General features: G+C 40.1%; 1 protein-coding gene across 3 annotated transcripts in view; it reads right to left on the bottom strand.

The window, feature by feature from the left end:
* Positions 1-2,192: 2,192 nt before the first annotated feature.
* LOC143287650 (centrosomal protein of 104 kDa-like) overlaps positions 2,193-17,299 on the bottom strand; it is a 49,344-nt gene continuing 34,237 nt past the window's right edge. For all 3 annotated transcript variants that reach the window (XM_076595795.1, XM_076595794.1, XM_076595796.1), the window contains 8 exons: positions 16,881-17,115; positions 15,526-15,618; positions 15,027-15,059; positions 13,520-13,602; positions 12,678-12,786; positions 10,340-10,478; positions 8,856-9,002; positions 2,193-5,273 (listed from right to left, as the gene is read on the bottom strand). In XM_076595795.1, coding sequence (XP_076451910.1) covers positions 5,194-5,273; positions 8,856-9,002; positions 10,340-10,478; positions 12,678-12,786; positions 13,520-13,602; positions 15,027-15,059; positions 15,526-15,618; positions 16,881-17,115 — 919 coding nt within the window. In that variant the 3' untranslated portion in view covers positions 2,193-5,193. The remainder of the gene's footprint in view (positions 5,274-8,855; positions 9,003-10,339; positions 10,479-12,677; positions 12,787-13,519; positions 13,603-15,026; positions 15,060-15,525; positions 15,619-16,880; positions 17,116-17,299) is intronic.

Genomic DNA, 17,299 nt, shown 5'->3' with positions numbered 1-17,299 from the left:
AAAAAAAAAATGTTTTTAACAAACCCTTCAAGAATGCATATAAAAGAGAACCAGAAATAAAAGCAAAATCAAATGGATAAAACTGGTACTTATATGCCTGTTTGACAGAAGAAAACTTCACAAAAACGTACATTCACACACACACGCACCCACACGCGCGCGCAAACATGCACACACGCACAGTGTCTGAAGTGGAAAAAAGAGAACACCACAGCGCAAAAATAAATGAATGAAATTATCCGTCGTCAGAATTGTGGTATTCTTTGTCAACATTCACCTCTGCAGTGTAAGAGCCTTGCGCTTGCAATATTTTGATGGTAATTGGGGTGAAACGCTGTTAACTTCGTCTCTTTCGCCATTCGTATGGAGAGGGTTAAGAAAGGATGTACTCGTAGGAAGAGGAAAGGCAGTCAGTCAATTCCTGTTTGTAGCCTTCAAGGGGAACAACTGAACAAGACTGCGTGTTCACCAAGAATTTTGGATTATTCCTCTTCATGTTTCATTGCATCATCACTGTTCTTTCCTGGCTGATTTTTCAAGTGGCGTTATGTTTGTGCACGTTCATGAAGGGTTGTGTACCAAGAAGACCAAACTTTACGAAGTAACAAAATGCATCCCATCTGAAGATCTCCAACTTTTTTTCTTTTTCATGTTAAGGTTGTAAGATACGCAGTTTCGATAAATGTATTTGTATTATTTTCTTTGGAGTATCATCAGATTATGGCAGAGTTCATGCTTTTAAAAGAAAACCAATTTTATTATGTTTTCTTCTTTTTCTTTTTTTTCTTTTTTTTGAGATGTGGATTATTGTAGAATTGTTGTTTTCAGATTCTGTGTTTTAAAACGGAGTAGTCAAAGGTGTCAGTGTTCACTCATTAGAAGAAAGGAACTGTAGACTAATTTGATTTTGTCTGTGCAAAGACATTTGAAAAACAAAACAAAAAAACAAAACAAAACATATGTTCACAAAGACTCAGCTTGCAGAGGAATACCAGATCTGTTACAAAAGCAATCCGTGTGTGTGTGTGTGTGTGTGTGTGTAGCAGTTATGTAGAGGCTATATTTATATGCTGCTATCTGCAAGCATGCAACAACTGCGTTGTTTAGCTCAGCTCACTGTATGGATGGCTGTGAGACCGAAACAGAGTGAATCACGCACACATACACACACACATACACACACACACACACGCATTACATTCTCAACTAGTTTCACAAATTTTCAAACTCAAATAAATGACCTCTATCTCTGTTCCTCGCATCTTTTCACCTTATGCAGTTAGTTTATACACTGTACATTAAAAAAAACAGAATGACTTTTTGACAAACAGAAAACCCAGTAGGTTTTAAACATTCTTGTAGCAATGTGAATAATCAGGCGATCTCTTTAGATTTAGATTATGTGCATACATGTACAAATTGTGGTCTTTCATTAAAGCTCTGGCAATGTCAATTAACAATTAAGCTAATTCTCAGGAAGCAAAACTTTTCCTGTGAAAAGTTAACTCTGTGTGTGTGTGAGGGAGAGAGAGAGAAGAGACCCATTTCTCTCTACAGATAACGAGCAATATCGTTCATAAACCATGAACGATTATCTTCAGATTAACATGGCACCACACACAGAGCAAATACAAGATACTTTAATATCTCTATTACATCTTTTCTTTATGACTTTTATTACAACCTTCATATTGTGTGCAGTTTAGAATATATGTGCTCATGCAAAATGTGTGTATGAGTGTGCATAAATGGGGTGATGGCAGTGGCAGTTGTCATGAACACCATGGGTCAACACTTGTTTTCAGTTGAAGATGTTCCTTTTACTTTATACAATTCAGTGCTGTATTATCAGAATCCGCAGAATTTCACTGACAGGCACTAAGGTCTCCAATCTGCCCACTCCAGGGCAGTAACAGTGCATGGTATTGCCTGACTGTGCCTCACACTTAACACACTGCTGCTTCAATGCAATGCACTGTATAGACTGTCATGGTACAGTGCACTCAACAGTCTTCTGTAAAATCTGTCGTGAACTAGACCAGTAGATTTATGGTGTGCAACTGTCCTGAAATGTAAATGTGCATATCTATGACCAACACAAGCACTATTTCTGATGAATGGCTGAAAGCTCCTACACACACACACACACACACACACACACACACACACACACACACACTTTCTCTTTGGTACACTTTTCGTAAAATAAATTTATTAACTGAATGATCATTCACACGACCACCAAAACTATATAATAACATGAAACTGATCTTTGGGATTCACTACAATCTAAACCCTTTAACCACTTCAGAAGATAAAGCCAATGTCAAATTTATATTTGCAGATTTTGATTGCTGGTGAAAATTCTGACAATGTAATTTAGATGAAACAGTTGGAATGAGTCAAGCTTTATTATGAGGGATATAAAGGTAAATTATAGGTAATTAACAAATGAGGCCAGGAGATGAAATGATTAACAGACAGCAAAGAGTGGTAACTCTCTCCATTCACAAGGTACACAACTTCAAGTCAGTGCAGTAGCGTAAGCAGTACTGACTTGAAGTTGTGTACCTTGTGAATGAAGAGTTACCACTCTTTACTATTTGTTAATCAGTTATAGGTAGTCTGACATGGTCAAATGATCAAAAGTTGTTTGTACAAATACAACCAGTATGAGTTATAACAAATGAACAAAATGTACAAATTTACAGTCGTGAACATTCTACTCATATTCCGAAAACAAAGTATTCAGCAATCAGCAGTTCACTGAAAGTGCGAATGGAGACGAAACAGGACACACAGAATGGCATGCAAATATAAAAATCACAGACACACATGACCCAGAAACAAACTGGGACATACTGATTCCAGTTTTTGTCGGAAACAAGTACAGATTAATCCCTTTTGCCAAAATAGTAGAAGGATCTAGGAAGCTAGAAAAAATACACACAATATGCAAGCAAGAATAACCCACATAATGTAACAGGCAAACAAAAAAACACCAAAACAAAACAAACAAAAAAAAGTAGAAAACAAAAGAATTCCATGTCTTAGATCCATGAAACTGAGCACTGTAGCACAGGTCTTCATTCACAGTCACCTTGTGCCGACTGTGAAGGACAATGATAGAAAACAATGGACATCACAAAGATTGTCTTGATCCACGTGTACATCGTTGTGCATGTAACTGATTGGCTGATTTGTTAAAGCAAGCAACCAGAAAACTGAATCAAAATCTTTGGACACATCATCCTTTATCAACAACACAAACAAAAAAAAGATAGTGAAAGGGTTTAGTTTCTGCACGTTTCTGACATCGGAAGAGACAGATGGGGCTGAATGAAAATGCTGCAGTACAATGACTGTAGAATTCAATGTGTATATATATATATATTTTTTTTTTCCTTTAGAAAATTAGGAGGTAGAGTGCTTTTTTTTAAAAATAAAAATTTTAACAATTAGAAGGAATACAAAAAAGCACTGTTTTGTTCAAGTGTTAAACCAATGCTAAAGATCTATGCTTTTTTACCTTGATTATGCTGGTAAGCCAAAAAAAAAAAAGTTTTCATGACTACCGAGCAAGATGTGCTTGGATTGAAAGAAAAAGTGCAGCTGATCTGGAACTTTGGTCCTCAGGAACTGGTGGTGGTTTTTTTGTTGTTTTTTTTAGATACATATGCTTTTTTGGCTGTCTTGATCTTCCATGCTGTTTCAGAGGCATTTCCCTCTCAAATCGAGGTTTGTTCTGCGAAAGTCCTGGTTTTTCATTTTTCAAGACTAAAAAAACATCCAATGTGAAAAACTGATTTCCAAAAACTTTAAATGAACTGAATGAACAGATCTCCAATTACCAGTAGAACTTTGAAGGCATCCATAGCTCTGATATGATCATTTTCCATTGTTATCGACAAATTACAGTGATACAAATGTATTCAGATCATTGTTCAAACCACAAAACCAACAGCTATCAAGTGGCAAAAGCAGGGCTGTTACTGGTCACTTCACAAGACAGGCAGTGTGTCCACGCAGTGACAAGAACACACAGGGGTCCATTGATTATCACCAGTCACATCTTTCCTTTCAATGCAACTCGCCAGAAACATTTGAGAAATCTACAAATCTGCCATCAAACCTCCATCCCCATGCCTCTCTTGTCATCTGCATCCACACTACAATCTCCACATCTGCTGCATGCCCTTTGCTTCCTGTTTTCCATTTCTCATTGACAGAAATAAATGCATGATTCATCCTCAGACACACACAGACAGGCAAGCAAATACACCAGAGTGCAGTGCATACACATGCAAGCATACATACACACACGGACACAAAGAATGCAATCATTAAGAGTATAGCTGCTCTTGCTTGCCTGAAAAGAGGAAAGGAAGAAAAACCTACTTCAGAAAGAACAACAAACCTGTTTGTGTGTCAAGTCTCCAGTTTCAGCTTTCAAGCTACTATCACAGCACAGCAGAAAAACCCACACGTTTCCTATACTTCAGATCTACAGCACGAGTTCTGCACAGCAGCTGCAGCAACATTTCCATCATACAACTGTGCAATGCAGCAAAATGGACTGATATAGCTATCAACAAAATATACAATGTATGGACTGGTGGGACTATGGCATGGAAATGTACTTTTCACAAGCACTTCAGCAACTTCCAGATCAGGAACCATCACCACATACAGTGCACGCATGCACAGACTGTTGTTCAACGTATCTTCCAGAACACCCTGGCTGACAGTACTGATCCCACATATATTCCGCAAAACAAAATGAAAAAAAGTGTGGCGTTTCAGGAAATGGCAATCCTTCAGTGAAGAGACTGACAAAGATGTAATATTGTAAATGGACATGTACCATTCACTGTTCTCAGTTCTGTGTAACCTCTTACACTTTGGAAAGACTCAGATATTCTTTAAAAAAAAAAAAAAAAAAAAAAAAAAAGTTCGGATTTTCAGCAACTGGCAATTCTACAGTGAAGAGACCAACAAAGACGTAACAACTGAATGGACGTGTACCATTCAATACACTGTTCAGTTCTGTGTAACCTCTTTCACTTTGGAACACACGCCAAGGCCCAGACAATGTTGCAAAGGACAGTACATGGTGAAGCTGATGCCAAGAAGAGAATATGGAGACTGGTTTGGTTTTTGTGGAGCTTCAGACACAGCGGCACACTCTGTGCATTATCTTGGTGTCTTGCTGTTTGCTTTCGTTGTGGGTTTTGCAATTTTGGACGGGGGTGGTCTGGCTCCTCCCTTGGAACCTGTGGAGGGAGAATAACTTGTTTTTCACTTAAACAAAATGCAGCGTATCTAAGATCCTCCTTCATAACAAAGTCCTATGTAAAAGAATTATGAAACCTTATTCTTGTTTCCTGTGTTATTCTGTCTCACAAAATGACTCATGTTTCTCTTCAGCAAAATCCACCATATAGACACACACACACACACAGGGATCCTTCCTCTTGCTTAAGATATGGACCTGTATGGAAACAACATGAAAGGTTACCTATGTTGTTTGTGTGATTCTACCACCCTGTCTCTACTTCCTTCTTTCCCAATCTTCGACCCTATTTCTGGATATCTATCAGTGTGTTTTAGTCTTCCTGTTTTTCCGTCCAGTCTATATCTATTAGTGCGTTTTAGTCTTCCTCTAGTTTTCCTTCCAGTCTATATCTATCAGTGCGTTTTAGTCTTCCTCTAGTTTTCCTTCCAGTCTATATCAGTGCGTTTTAGTCTTCCTCTAGTTTTCCTTCCAGTCTATATCAGTGCGTTTTAGTCTTCCTCTAGTTTTCCTTCCAGTCTATATCTATCAGTGCGTTTTAGTCTTCCTCTATTTTTCCTTCCAGTCTATATCTATCAGTGTGTTTTAGTCTTCCTTTTTCCTTCCAGTCTATATCTATCAGTGCGTTTTAGTCTTCCTCTAGTTTTCCTTCCAGTCTATATCTATCAGTGCGTTTTAGTCTTCCTCTAGTTTTCCTTCCAGTCTATATCTATCAGTGCGTTTTAGTCTTCCTCTAGTTTTCCTTCCAGTCTATATCTATCAGTGCGTTTTAGTCTTCCTCTGTTTTTCCTTCCAGTCTATATCTATCAGTGCGTTTTAGTCTTCCTCTATTTTTCCTTCCAGTCTATATCTATCAGTGTGTTTTAGTCTTCCTTTTTCCTTCCAGTCTATATCTATCAGTGCGTTTTAGTCTTCCTCTAGTTTTCCTTCCAGTCTATATCTATCAGTGCGTTTTAGTCTTCCTCTATTTTTCCTTCCAGTCTATATCTATCAGTGCGTTTTAGTCTTCCTCTAGTTTTCCTTCCAGTCTATCTCTATCAGTGCGTTTTAGTCTTCCTCTAGTTTTCCTTCCAGTCTATCTCTATCAGTGCGTTTTAGTCTTCCTCTAGTTTTCCTTCCAGTCTATATCTATCAGTGCGTTTTAGTCTTCCTCTATTTTTCCTTCCAGTCTATATCTATCAGTGCGTTTTAGTCTTCCTCTAGTTTTCCTTCCAGTCTATATCTATCAGTGCGTTTTAGTCTTCCTCTAGTTTTCCCTTCCAGTCTATATCTATCAGTGCGTTTTAGTCTTCCTCTAGTTTTCCTTCCAGTCTATCTCTATCAGTGCGTGTCAGTCTTCCTCTATTTTTCCTTCCAGTCTATATCTATCAGTGTGTTTTAGTCTTCCTCTAGTTTTCCTTCCAGTCTATATCTATCAGTGCATTTTAGTCTTCCTCTATTTTTCCTTCCAGTCTATATCTATCAGTGCGTTTTAGTCTTCCCCTGTTTTTCCTTCCAGTCTATATCTATCAGTGCGTTTTAGTCTTCCTCTAGTTTTTCTTCCAGTCTATATCTATCAGTGCGTTTTAGTCTTCCTCTAGTTTTCCTTCCAGTCTATATCTATCAGTGCGTTTTAGTCTTCCTCTAGTTTTCCTTCCAGTCTATCTCTATCAGTGTGTTTTAGTCTTCCTCTAGTTTTCCTTCCAGTCTCTATCAGTGTGTTTTAGTCTTCCTCTAGTTTTCCTTCCAGTCTATATCTATCAGTGCGTTTTAGTCTTCCTCTAGTTTTCCTTCCAGTCTATCTCTATCAGTGCGTTTTAGTCTTCCTTTTTTTTTCCTTCCAGTCTATCTCTATCAGTGCGTTTTAGTCTTCCTCTGTTTTTCCTTCCAGTCTATATCTATCAGTGCGTTTTAGTCTTCCTCTAGTTTTTCTTCCAGTCTATATCTATCAGTGCGTTTTAGTCTTCTAGTTTTCCTTCCAGTCTATATCTATCAGTGCGTTTTAGTCTTCCTCTAGTTTTCCTTCCAGTCTATATCTATCAGTGCGTTTTAGTCTTCCTCTAGTTTTCCTTCCAGTCTATATCTATCAGTGCGTTTTAGTCTTCCTGTTTTTCCTTCCAGTCTATATCTATCAGTGCGTTTTAGTCTTCCTCTATTTTTCCTTCCAGTCTATATCTATCAGTGCGTTTTAGTCTTCCTTTTTCCTTCCAGTCTATATCTATCAGTGCGTTTCAGTCTTCCTCTAGTTTTCCTTCCAGTCTATATCTATCAGTGCGTTTTAGTCTTCCTCTAGTTTTCCTTCCAGTCTATATCTATCAGTGCGTTTTAGTCTTCCTGTTTTTCCTTCCAGTCTATATCTATCAGTGCGTTTTAGTCTTCCTCTAGTTTTCCTTCCAGTTTATATCTATCAGTGCGTTTTAGTCTTCCTCTAGTTTTCCTTCCAGTCTATATCCATCAGTGCGTTTTAGTCTTCCTCTAGTTTTCCTTCCAGTCTATATCCATCAGTGCGTTTTAGTCTTCCTCTAGTTTTCCTTCCAGTCTATATCTATCAGTGCGTTTCAGTCTTCCTCTAGTTTTCCTTCCAGTCTATATCTATCAGTGCGTTTTAGTCTTCCTCTAGTTTTCCTTCCAGTTTATATCTATCAGTGCGTTTTAGTCTTCCTCTAGTTTTCCTTCCAGTCTATATCCATCAGTGCGTTTTAGTCTTCCTCTAGTTTTCCTTCCAGTCTATATCCATCAGTGCGTTTTAGTCTTCCTCTATTTTTCCTTCCAGTCTATATCTATCAGTGCGTTTCAGTCTTCCTCTAGTTTTCCTTCCAGTCTATATCTATCAGTGCGTTTTAGTCTTCCTCTAGTTTTCCTTCCAGTCTATATCTATCAGTGCGTTTTAGTCTTCCTCTAGTTTTCCTTCCAGTCTATATCTATCAGTGCGTTTTAGTCCTCTATTTTTCCTTCCAGTCTATCTGTCCCCAAGCAGTCTTGTCTCAGACCCTCACTCCAGCCTATATCCTCACCTCCTGTCTCCAAAACTTCCCACTCCACATCTCTCTGTCTACCACACCTCCCCATATTCCCAGTCTCCCTACTCCCAAATATAGTGATAAATACTTGAATGGTGATAAAAAAAACCCAAAAAAAACAGACATACACCTGTTCCTGCATTGCCTCAATCCCCCAAACTTCACATCTCCTGCTTCTGATCCATAAAAATCTTCCCTTCCCCTTACTCCGACACTTTTCCCTTCCTATCTTGTCCTCATCTCACCACTTCCCCGTGGGTCTCCTAAAACATTCTTTTCTATTTTTCACTTCTGTCTGGTGTCTTGCCATGCTACTTTGATGTGAATTAACACAGCACCACATCTTGCATAGAAACAAAAGCAATTTATTTTCCTAAAATCATGTTGAAGTATGTAAAACTGACAGTGATTTCACACCCAGCTTTCATATGCTTGCGAAACTCTGACACAAAGAGATAAAAAATTTTTTTTAAAAAGCTTGCATAGAAGCACAGACAGAAGAGCTAGAGAAACTAGAAACCAATCTCCACCTCCGAGATAAGAGACCCCGTGTCCGGCCTTACCAGCTGCTGGCTGTTTGTTGAGGGCCAGGAGACGGCGGGGGTTCTGTTTGCAGCCATCACGGGACATGAGGTGGTCCTTCCAGCCGTCCTCTCCTGTCGACACGTTCTCGTGACACAGTGGGCAGTGGTTCATGCTGGCTTTGGCAGCTGCACAGGAAGCCATGATCATCGTGTTTATAAAGCATCAAATTCTGTTTATGTAAAATGAATCAAAGCTTTATACACACTTGATGAGTTCTTGTTTATGTAAAATGAATCAAAGCTTTATACACACTGATGAGTTCTTGCTCGCTTTGGCAGCTGCACACAAAGCCATGATCATCACGTTTATAAAGCATTAATTCCTGTTTATAAAACAAATCAAAGCTATTTTTACACTGATGGCTCATGCTGGCTTTGGCAGCTGCACATGCAGCGTTGATCATGTTTATAAAGCATTAAATTCCGTTTATAAATTGAATCAAAGCTTTATACACACTGATGGGTTCTTACTGGCTTTGGGAGCTGCAAACATAGCCATGATCATGTTTAGACAGCATTAAATTCTGTTTATACAAAATGAATCAAAGCTTTATAAACACTGATGGTTCATGTTGGCTTTGGCAGCTGCACATGTAGTGATGATCATCATGTTTATTAAAACAAATCAAAGTTTTGTACACATTAATGGTTCACATACACATGCTCATCAACAGCTCACATGGATGAATTTAATTTTGACAAAATGGACTGAATGCTGGCAGACACCTGAGAGAATCAAATGAACACATAATTGAACACACAAAGAATAAAACGGACATGCACATGCACAATGTCTACTGGATATTTTGTATGTAAGCAACACACACACACAGTATATGCTGAATACATATAACACTCACTGTATGTTGCATACACACAAGAACATTACATGTTTCAGCATCTTTGGTAGGAACTACAGAAAGGATATTGCACATCAGACATAAGGGTAACGGCAAACAGGACAACATTCAGGCCTGTATATGCACTGTATAAACTGTTTTTTAAAAGCTGTGTTATAAAGATTACACAGGATCTATGAATGGAGCTAAAGGAAACACAAACTACAGTTCAGAGTCGAGACTAAATAAACACCACAGTTGGATGGCTAGTCTTTCGGATCAGACAATAAATCAAGGTCCTATATGCAGCATCCACTTACCGCACGTATAAGAACCCACTGCAACAAAAGGGTTGACCCTGGCGTAATTCTGTTGGGGGAGGGGGGGGGGGGGGAATCCATTCTGATACTGAAATAAATACACTTGCAGACAGAATAAAAGAAAGAAAAAGAAAGGGCGATACTGCACTGTGGCAATGAGCTTTTCCCGTAGCGAGTCGCCTGAATTTCACACAAAGAAATCTGCAGTGACAAAAAGTGACAATACATTACAAAACAACAAAGTTGACACACACGCCACACACAGCCCCGACAGAAGAAGGTGGGGGTGGGGGGGGTGACTCACGGTTGCAGGTCTTGTCAGCAATGTGCTGATCCAACTCTTCGCGGGGGATGGCCTCAGTGCAGCGCGGACACTTGCCAAAGTTGGCCTTGGCGTCACACTCCGTCAGCACGTGGTCCGTGTAGGTCGCGATTTCAACCACCTGCTCAGCATGTTTAATTAACAGACATGTTACACACATTCAAGCACACACACACACGTTTAATTAACAGTCATGTTACACACGTTCAAGCATGCACACACACACACACACACACACATATAAATACATAACACTACTTTTCACATGTTGGATGCTTTTTCAAGTGATGAACTGCCAATACTTTCATGTATCACTTTTTTTTTGGGGGGGGGGGGGTGGGGGGGTTACTTAACCAATCACTGTGTCAACCACTCTTCTTGATTCCATATATAGCAACCATCCCATACCCCCCTAAAAAAACAACAAACAAAAAACAATTGCAACAACAAAAAACAAAAAAAGGCAAAAGGAAAACAGGAACACACAGCTTCCAGCCATCTATCAGTGACAAAGGAAGTAAGAGAATGCTAAAGGACACAGATTGAGAGACAGACAATGAACAGGAATTTCCTGCAATATAGTTGTCATTTTCCAACATCGGGGAGGTGTTGGGGTCTTATATTTCCTTTTGAGAAATTAAAAAAATAAAAGTATCCTTTTAAGAAATTAAATAATAAAAGTATGTGCACACAGAGAGATGAACATATTAATAAATAAATACACACACACACACACACACACTATACTGTTTCCCAATACAGTGCGTGCTGAATGATAAAGTTTTGGTACAGAGCAGAACATGGGGCAGAACTGACCTGTTTACAGTTGGCACAGCATTTCAGCATGGGGCATAACTGACCTGTTTACAGTTGGCACAGAACACAACAGGGGACATAACTGACCTGTTTACAGTTGGCACAGAACACAACAGGGGACATAACTGACCTGTTTACAGTTGACACAGAACACAACAGGGGACATAACTGACCTGTTTACAGTTGGCACAGAACACAACAGGGGACATAACTGACCTGTTTACAGTTGGCACAGAACACAACAGGGGACATAACTGACCTGTTGACAGTTGGCACAGAACACAACAGGGGACACAACTGACCTGTTTACAGTTGGCACAGAACACAACAGGGGACATAACTGACCTGTTTACAGTTGGCACAGAACACAACAGGGGACATAACTGACCTGTTTACAGTTGGCACAGCATTTCAGCATGGGGCATAACTGACCTGTTTACAGTTGGCACAGAACACAACAGGGGACACAACTGACCTGTTTACAGTTGGCACAGAACACAACAGGGGACAAAACTGACCTGTTTACAGTTGGCACAGAACACAACAGGGGACATAACTGACCTGTTGACAGTTGGCACAGAACACAACAGGGGACATAACTGACCTGTTGACAGTTGGCACAGAACACAACAGGGGACACAACTGACCTGTTGACAGTTGGCACGACGTTTCAGTGTGGGGCATAACTGACCTGTTTACAGTTGGCACAGCGTTTCAGCATGGGGCATAACTGACCTGTTTACAGTTGGCACAGCGTTTTAGCATGGGGCATAACTGACCTGTTTACAGTTGGCACAGCGTTTCAGCATGGGGCATAACTGACCTGTTTACAGTTGGCACAGCGTTTCAGCATGGGGCATAACTGACCTGTTTACAGTTGGCACAGCGTTTCAGCATGGGGCATAACTGACCTGTTTACAGTTGGCATAGCGATTCAGTATGGGGCATAACTGACCTGTTTACAGTTGACACAGCATTTCAGCACGGGGCATAACTGACCTGTTTACAGTTGGCACAGAACACAACAGGGGACATAACTGACCTGTTTACAGTTGACACAGAACACAACAGGGGACATAACTGACCTGTTTACAGTTGACACAGAACACAACAGGGGACACAACTGACCTGTTTACAGTTGACACGGAACACAACAGGGGACACAACTGACCTGTTTACAGTTGACACGGAACACAACAGGGGACATAACTGACCTGTTTACAGTTGACACAGAACACAACTGACCTGTTTACAGTTGACACAGAAAACAACAGGGGACACAACTGACCTGTTTACAGTTGACACAGAACACAACAGGGGACACAACTGACCTGTTTACAGTTGACACAGAACACAACAGGGGACACAACTGACCTGTTTACAGTTGACACAGAACACAACAGGGGACACAACTGACCTGTTTACAGTTGGCACAGCGTTTCAGCATGGGGCATAACTGACCTGTTTACAGTTGGCACAGAACACAACAGGGGACATAACTGACCTGTTTACAGTTGGCACAGCGTTTCAGCATGGGGCAGCTCTTCCAGTAGTGCATGTCCAGACCCTCCTCTGTGAAGGTTTCGTTACGCTCCCCACAGAAAATGCAGATCCTGTCACCCACATGACAGTCGTCACCACATCACCATGGTGATAATTATATTCCACACAACACTCAACCACCACACTAGGGGATAACAATATTCCTTAATTAAAAAAAAAAAAAAAAAAAAAAAAAAATCGCATCTGAATTACATCTGTTGGATGTTGAATTAGGATCTCATTCTGACCAAAGGTGTCTGTGCTGCCCAAGATCTTCTCCAACCTGGGCACCGACTACGACAAGTGTGTGCTGTGCTGCCCACCATCACCAAAGAAGTCCTCAAGGCTATTGATACCGGTGAGCTGATCACACACAGAGAACCCGTGTCCCAGAAAGTGAGTGAAGAGCTCGGTGATCGTGCCTTGCAGTTCCACCTTCTCCTTGATGACATCTCTTTGTTACAGAATACAAATCATGCATAATGTGCGTAGCAAGTTACGTTTTGTAATCCCCGGCCCCCAGCCCCCACCTCACACACACAGACACACGAGTACATGTTTTGGTTTCATATTGGAGGAACTCACGAGTAAATAAGCAAACAAAACACATAAAATAAATGCACTGTAACTCGGTTCAATTTTGAAAGTCATCAACAATCTACACATCTGCAAAAGTGCCAGAACAACAGACTGTTCATTCAGCCCATCTGTTGTGATGGAAGGGAGGAAAGGAAGAGAAACGGAAAGAGACAGAGAGACAGACAAGACAGACAGAGATAGAAACAGCAGCATGCCACCACTCACTTGTCTGTGTTGAATGTGGATGCATCCTCATCGTCTGGACGTTTGGGTTTGTTGCCTACTGGTTTCTTTGGCTCCGGCTTTTTCTGCAGCAGATTATCCACAACTCGTTTCCATCACTTAACGATACAGTGGTTACAAACAAATCTTATCAGTGTCAACAACAACAACAAAATTCAATCTACCATAACAGACTCCATATTATGCTTATAATAATAATAATAATGGTATTTATATAGTGCTGAATCTTGTGCATAGACAAATCTAAGCGCTTTCACATCAGTCATTCTCTAAAACTGAAGACAAGGAAGAGGCAGGGAAGGGAGGCTATTTTGGGAAGAGGTGGGTTTTAAGGCCAGACTGGAAAGAGCTGAGTGTGGAGACTTGACGAAGCGAAAGAGGAAGTTCATTCCAATTGCAAGGTCCAGAGACTTGGGCAAAACTGTGCGTATTTTCATACCTACATCCAAGCAATGCTCAGAGATTGAATCTGGATTCACCAGAATGGTTCTTTGTCCTTACAACTAAAGTATGAAGAAGTAGGAATGGGACACAATGCTATGCTTAATGACCATCTGAGCTACTTACTGATGAAGTAACAGTGCAGGTTGAGCATTTTCAAGCTGAACTGACACACCATAAGAAGATGACAGTTCACATTCTGACTTTACTATCTTACCTTTGTACAAGCTTTGGCAGAACTTTCTTATTTCTATCATCTATGCACAAAGATCCTATTGTGTAAGAGGTGTTTAAGAATGATATAAGCCTCATGTGCTGTAGGTATTCTCTTGGTTTATCCTCTTTTAATAAACAGACATGTAATTATACTTTCTTTTTTTGCGTTATTGACAGCTGTCTATTTTCAAAACCTCCTTTCAATGACTCAACTGTGAAGTCCCTAGTGTTTCTCCAGTAAAAACAAAGAAGTTTAAAGTCATCCCATCCATGCCTGGACTCACTGCTCCGCATTCTCCTGAAAGCTTCTGTGGTTTCCTGCCTTCTAATAGTTTTGATCCAATGTCATCCAGACTAGGCAAACCAATGACATAACCGTTAATATCTTTGTCTTAAACCCTTTCTTCTCTGTATAGGTCTTTGTAATCAAGTCTGATCACTTAATAATAATAATAATGGATACTTATATAGCATACTATCCAGAAATCTGCTCTAGGTGCTTTACAAAAAAACCGCTTTGTTAACATAAAACATTACATCTATGTTAGATACGCACACACAAAAAATATGACTACACACACACACACACACACACACACATACTGCGTACATACATTTTAACAATACATGTGTATCTAACAGCTACCCTAACACATACGCACACATAGGCAGGCACAAACTTTCATAAACACACGCGCACACAATACACATTCATATACATGCATGTAGTTATGTACACATACATATGTATACATAAATAGTCAAGCACAGCTAACGCAAACAAGCACTTCAAACAAAACAAAACAAAAACAACACAAAAAAACAATCTTACCTTAGATGGTTTTGCATTCTCTTTCTCTGCCTCCTGAAATAGAGAACAAAACAGGAATAAGGTTTCTGAAAGTAAGCACACATCACAGCTCTATTCACTGAACACGCAACCCCTTTTTCAAACCATTCAGCTTTGAAATGATTACCCTCTATTCATTTTGTTTAAACCACAAACAAAAATAAATTTCTTGACAAGCACATCAATTTTTTTTTTGGAGAAAAAGCATATATACATATGGACAATCAAAAAGAGACCACTTCAAACAGGGAAAAACATACAAATGGACAAATTAAAAGAACCCACTTCTAACCCTCCAAGTAGAATCAACACAAAAACAAAATCTCTGTGAAAAACAAAATAACAGTAGAAAAAAATACAATCTGGAAGTAGCTTTACTTCTGAAGGCCCTTCATTCTATTTTAACCCCAGGCAACAATCTGGAAGCAGCTTTCCTTCTATTTGAACTCCAGGCAAGAGAAAGTAGTTAGAGGTACCAGACCTTTGTGTTGTTCAGCTGGCGAAGATCTGCCAGCTGTTTTTGCAGAGCGTTGATTTCTGCCTGTTTTTTGGCCTCCTCCTCGGCTTTCTGTCTCTGCAGACAACAACATCACACATGCAGACTATGAAGGCGGACAGCATCATGCCTGTATACTTTAAACAACAGTCTGGCATCCTCTGTTGATTACCCACACCATAAAACCGGACATTTGTTATATCTTAGTGTCACTAACGTTATACATGAACATTTAACAGACAACAGACTTACATTACAAAAAACATGTCAAAAGACAGAGAACTTTCGAATATAAGACTCATCACAAAACCGTTGGCAGCTTTCAAGATTACAGTGAAGAAAAATGCTCAATAGGTGTTCTCATTCCTGATTTTGATACTTTTATTTCGCTGATATGTAAATTGCTCAAATCATATCAACATATGAAGAAACATTATATGAAAAGTGCTACAACTGATACATAAAAAGAGGATGACTGTTGCTGAAGCGTTGGCTGCACAAAGAATCAACATGTTCAAGCTGATGTATATCAAAACTAGAAAACGAAGGGAGTATAACACAAGCGTTCATATTATCTGTTCAGGTATTCGAGTCAAGGGCTTAGAAGCAATGTGAACACTGATATTCAACTTAGGAGGACAGGAGAAATACAAAGTAGTGAACATATGCAACAGAAAACAACCTGGAAAATGAAACAGAGACAGAGACAGGGAGATAGAGAAACAGAGAGCCAGAGACAGAAAAGACGGGAAAACTTGAAGAAATTCAGAGGAATGTGAGAAAAACACAGAGAGCCAGAGCAAGGGACAGACACACAGACAGGCATGCTGAGAAGAAGTAGAGGAGGAGAACCTTGAGATCACTCTTGCTGGGCTTGCCGTCCACTTTGTATTTGTATTTGTATTTCTTTTTATCAACAGATTTCTCTGTGTGAAATTCGGGCTGCTCTCCCTAGGGAGAGCACTTTGCTACACTACAGCACCACCCATTTTTTTGTATTTTTTCATGCATGCAGTTTGATTTGTTTTTCCTATTGAAGTGTATTTTTCTACAGAATTTTGCCAGGAATAACCCTTTCGTTGCTGTGGGTTCTTTTACGTGCGCTAAGTGCATGCTGCATACGGGACCTCGTTTTATTGTCTCATCCAAATGACTAGCATCCAGACCACCAATCAAGGTCTAGTGGATGGGGAGAAAATATCGGTGGCTGAGCCGTGATTCGAACCGGCGCACTCAGATTCTTTCGCTTCCTAGGTGGACACATTACCTCTAGGCCATCACTCCACATACTCAAACAGCAAGGGACAGACAGACACAGATAAGCAGAGGAGGAGGAGAACCTTGAGATCACTCTTGCTGGGCTTGCCGTCCACTTTGTCAAAGTACTCAAACAGCATCCTCCACAGGGTGTTCTTGCGTGTCTTCTCGTCATCAGGCGGCAGGTAGTTCTTGACGGGGGCCCCGTGGTCCTTGTAGAGCTGTTTGATGATTCGCTCCGCCACGTCCCTCACCTCCCCCGCGTTGTGGTTCAGGGCCACCGTGCAGAAACCCATCGTGTTGTCCAGCGTCAGACCACTGGCACAACGTGTGAAATATTTACAACACTGACACGTGTGCAATATTTTTACAACACTGACACGTGTGCAATATTTTTACAACACTGACATGTGTGCAATATTTTTACAACACTGACACGTGTGAAATATTTACAACACTGACACGTGTGCAATATTTTTACAACACTGACACGTGTGCAATA

Source organism: Babylonia areolata, chromosome 11 (genome assembly GCF_041734735.1).
Source record: "Babylonia areolata isolate BAREFJ2019XMU chromosome 11, ASM4173473v1, whole genome shotgun sequence".
In the NCBI taxonomy this organism is placed as follows: Eukaryota; Metazoa; Mollusca; class Gastropoda; order Neogastropoda; family Buccinidae; genus Babylonia; species Babylonia areolata.
This window is presented reverse-complemented; position numbering and strand designations above follow the sequence as displayed.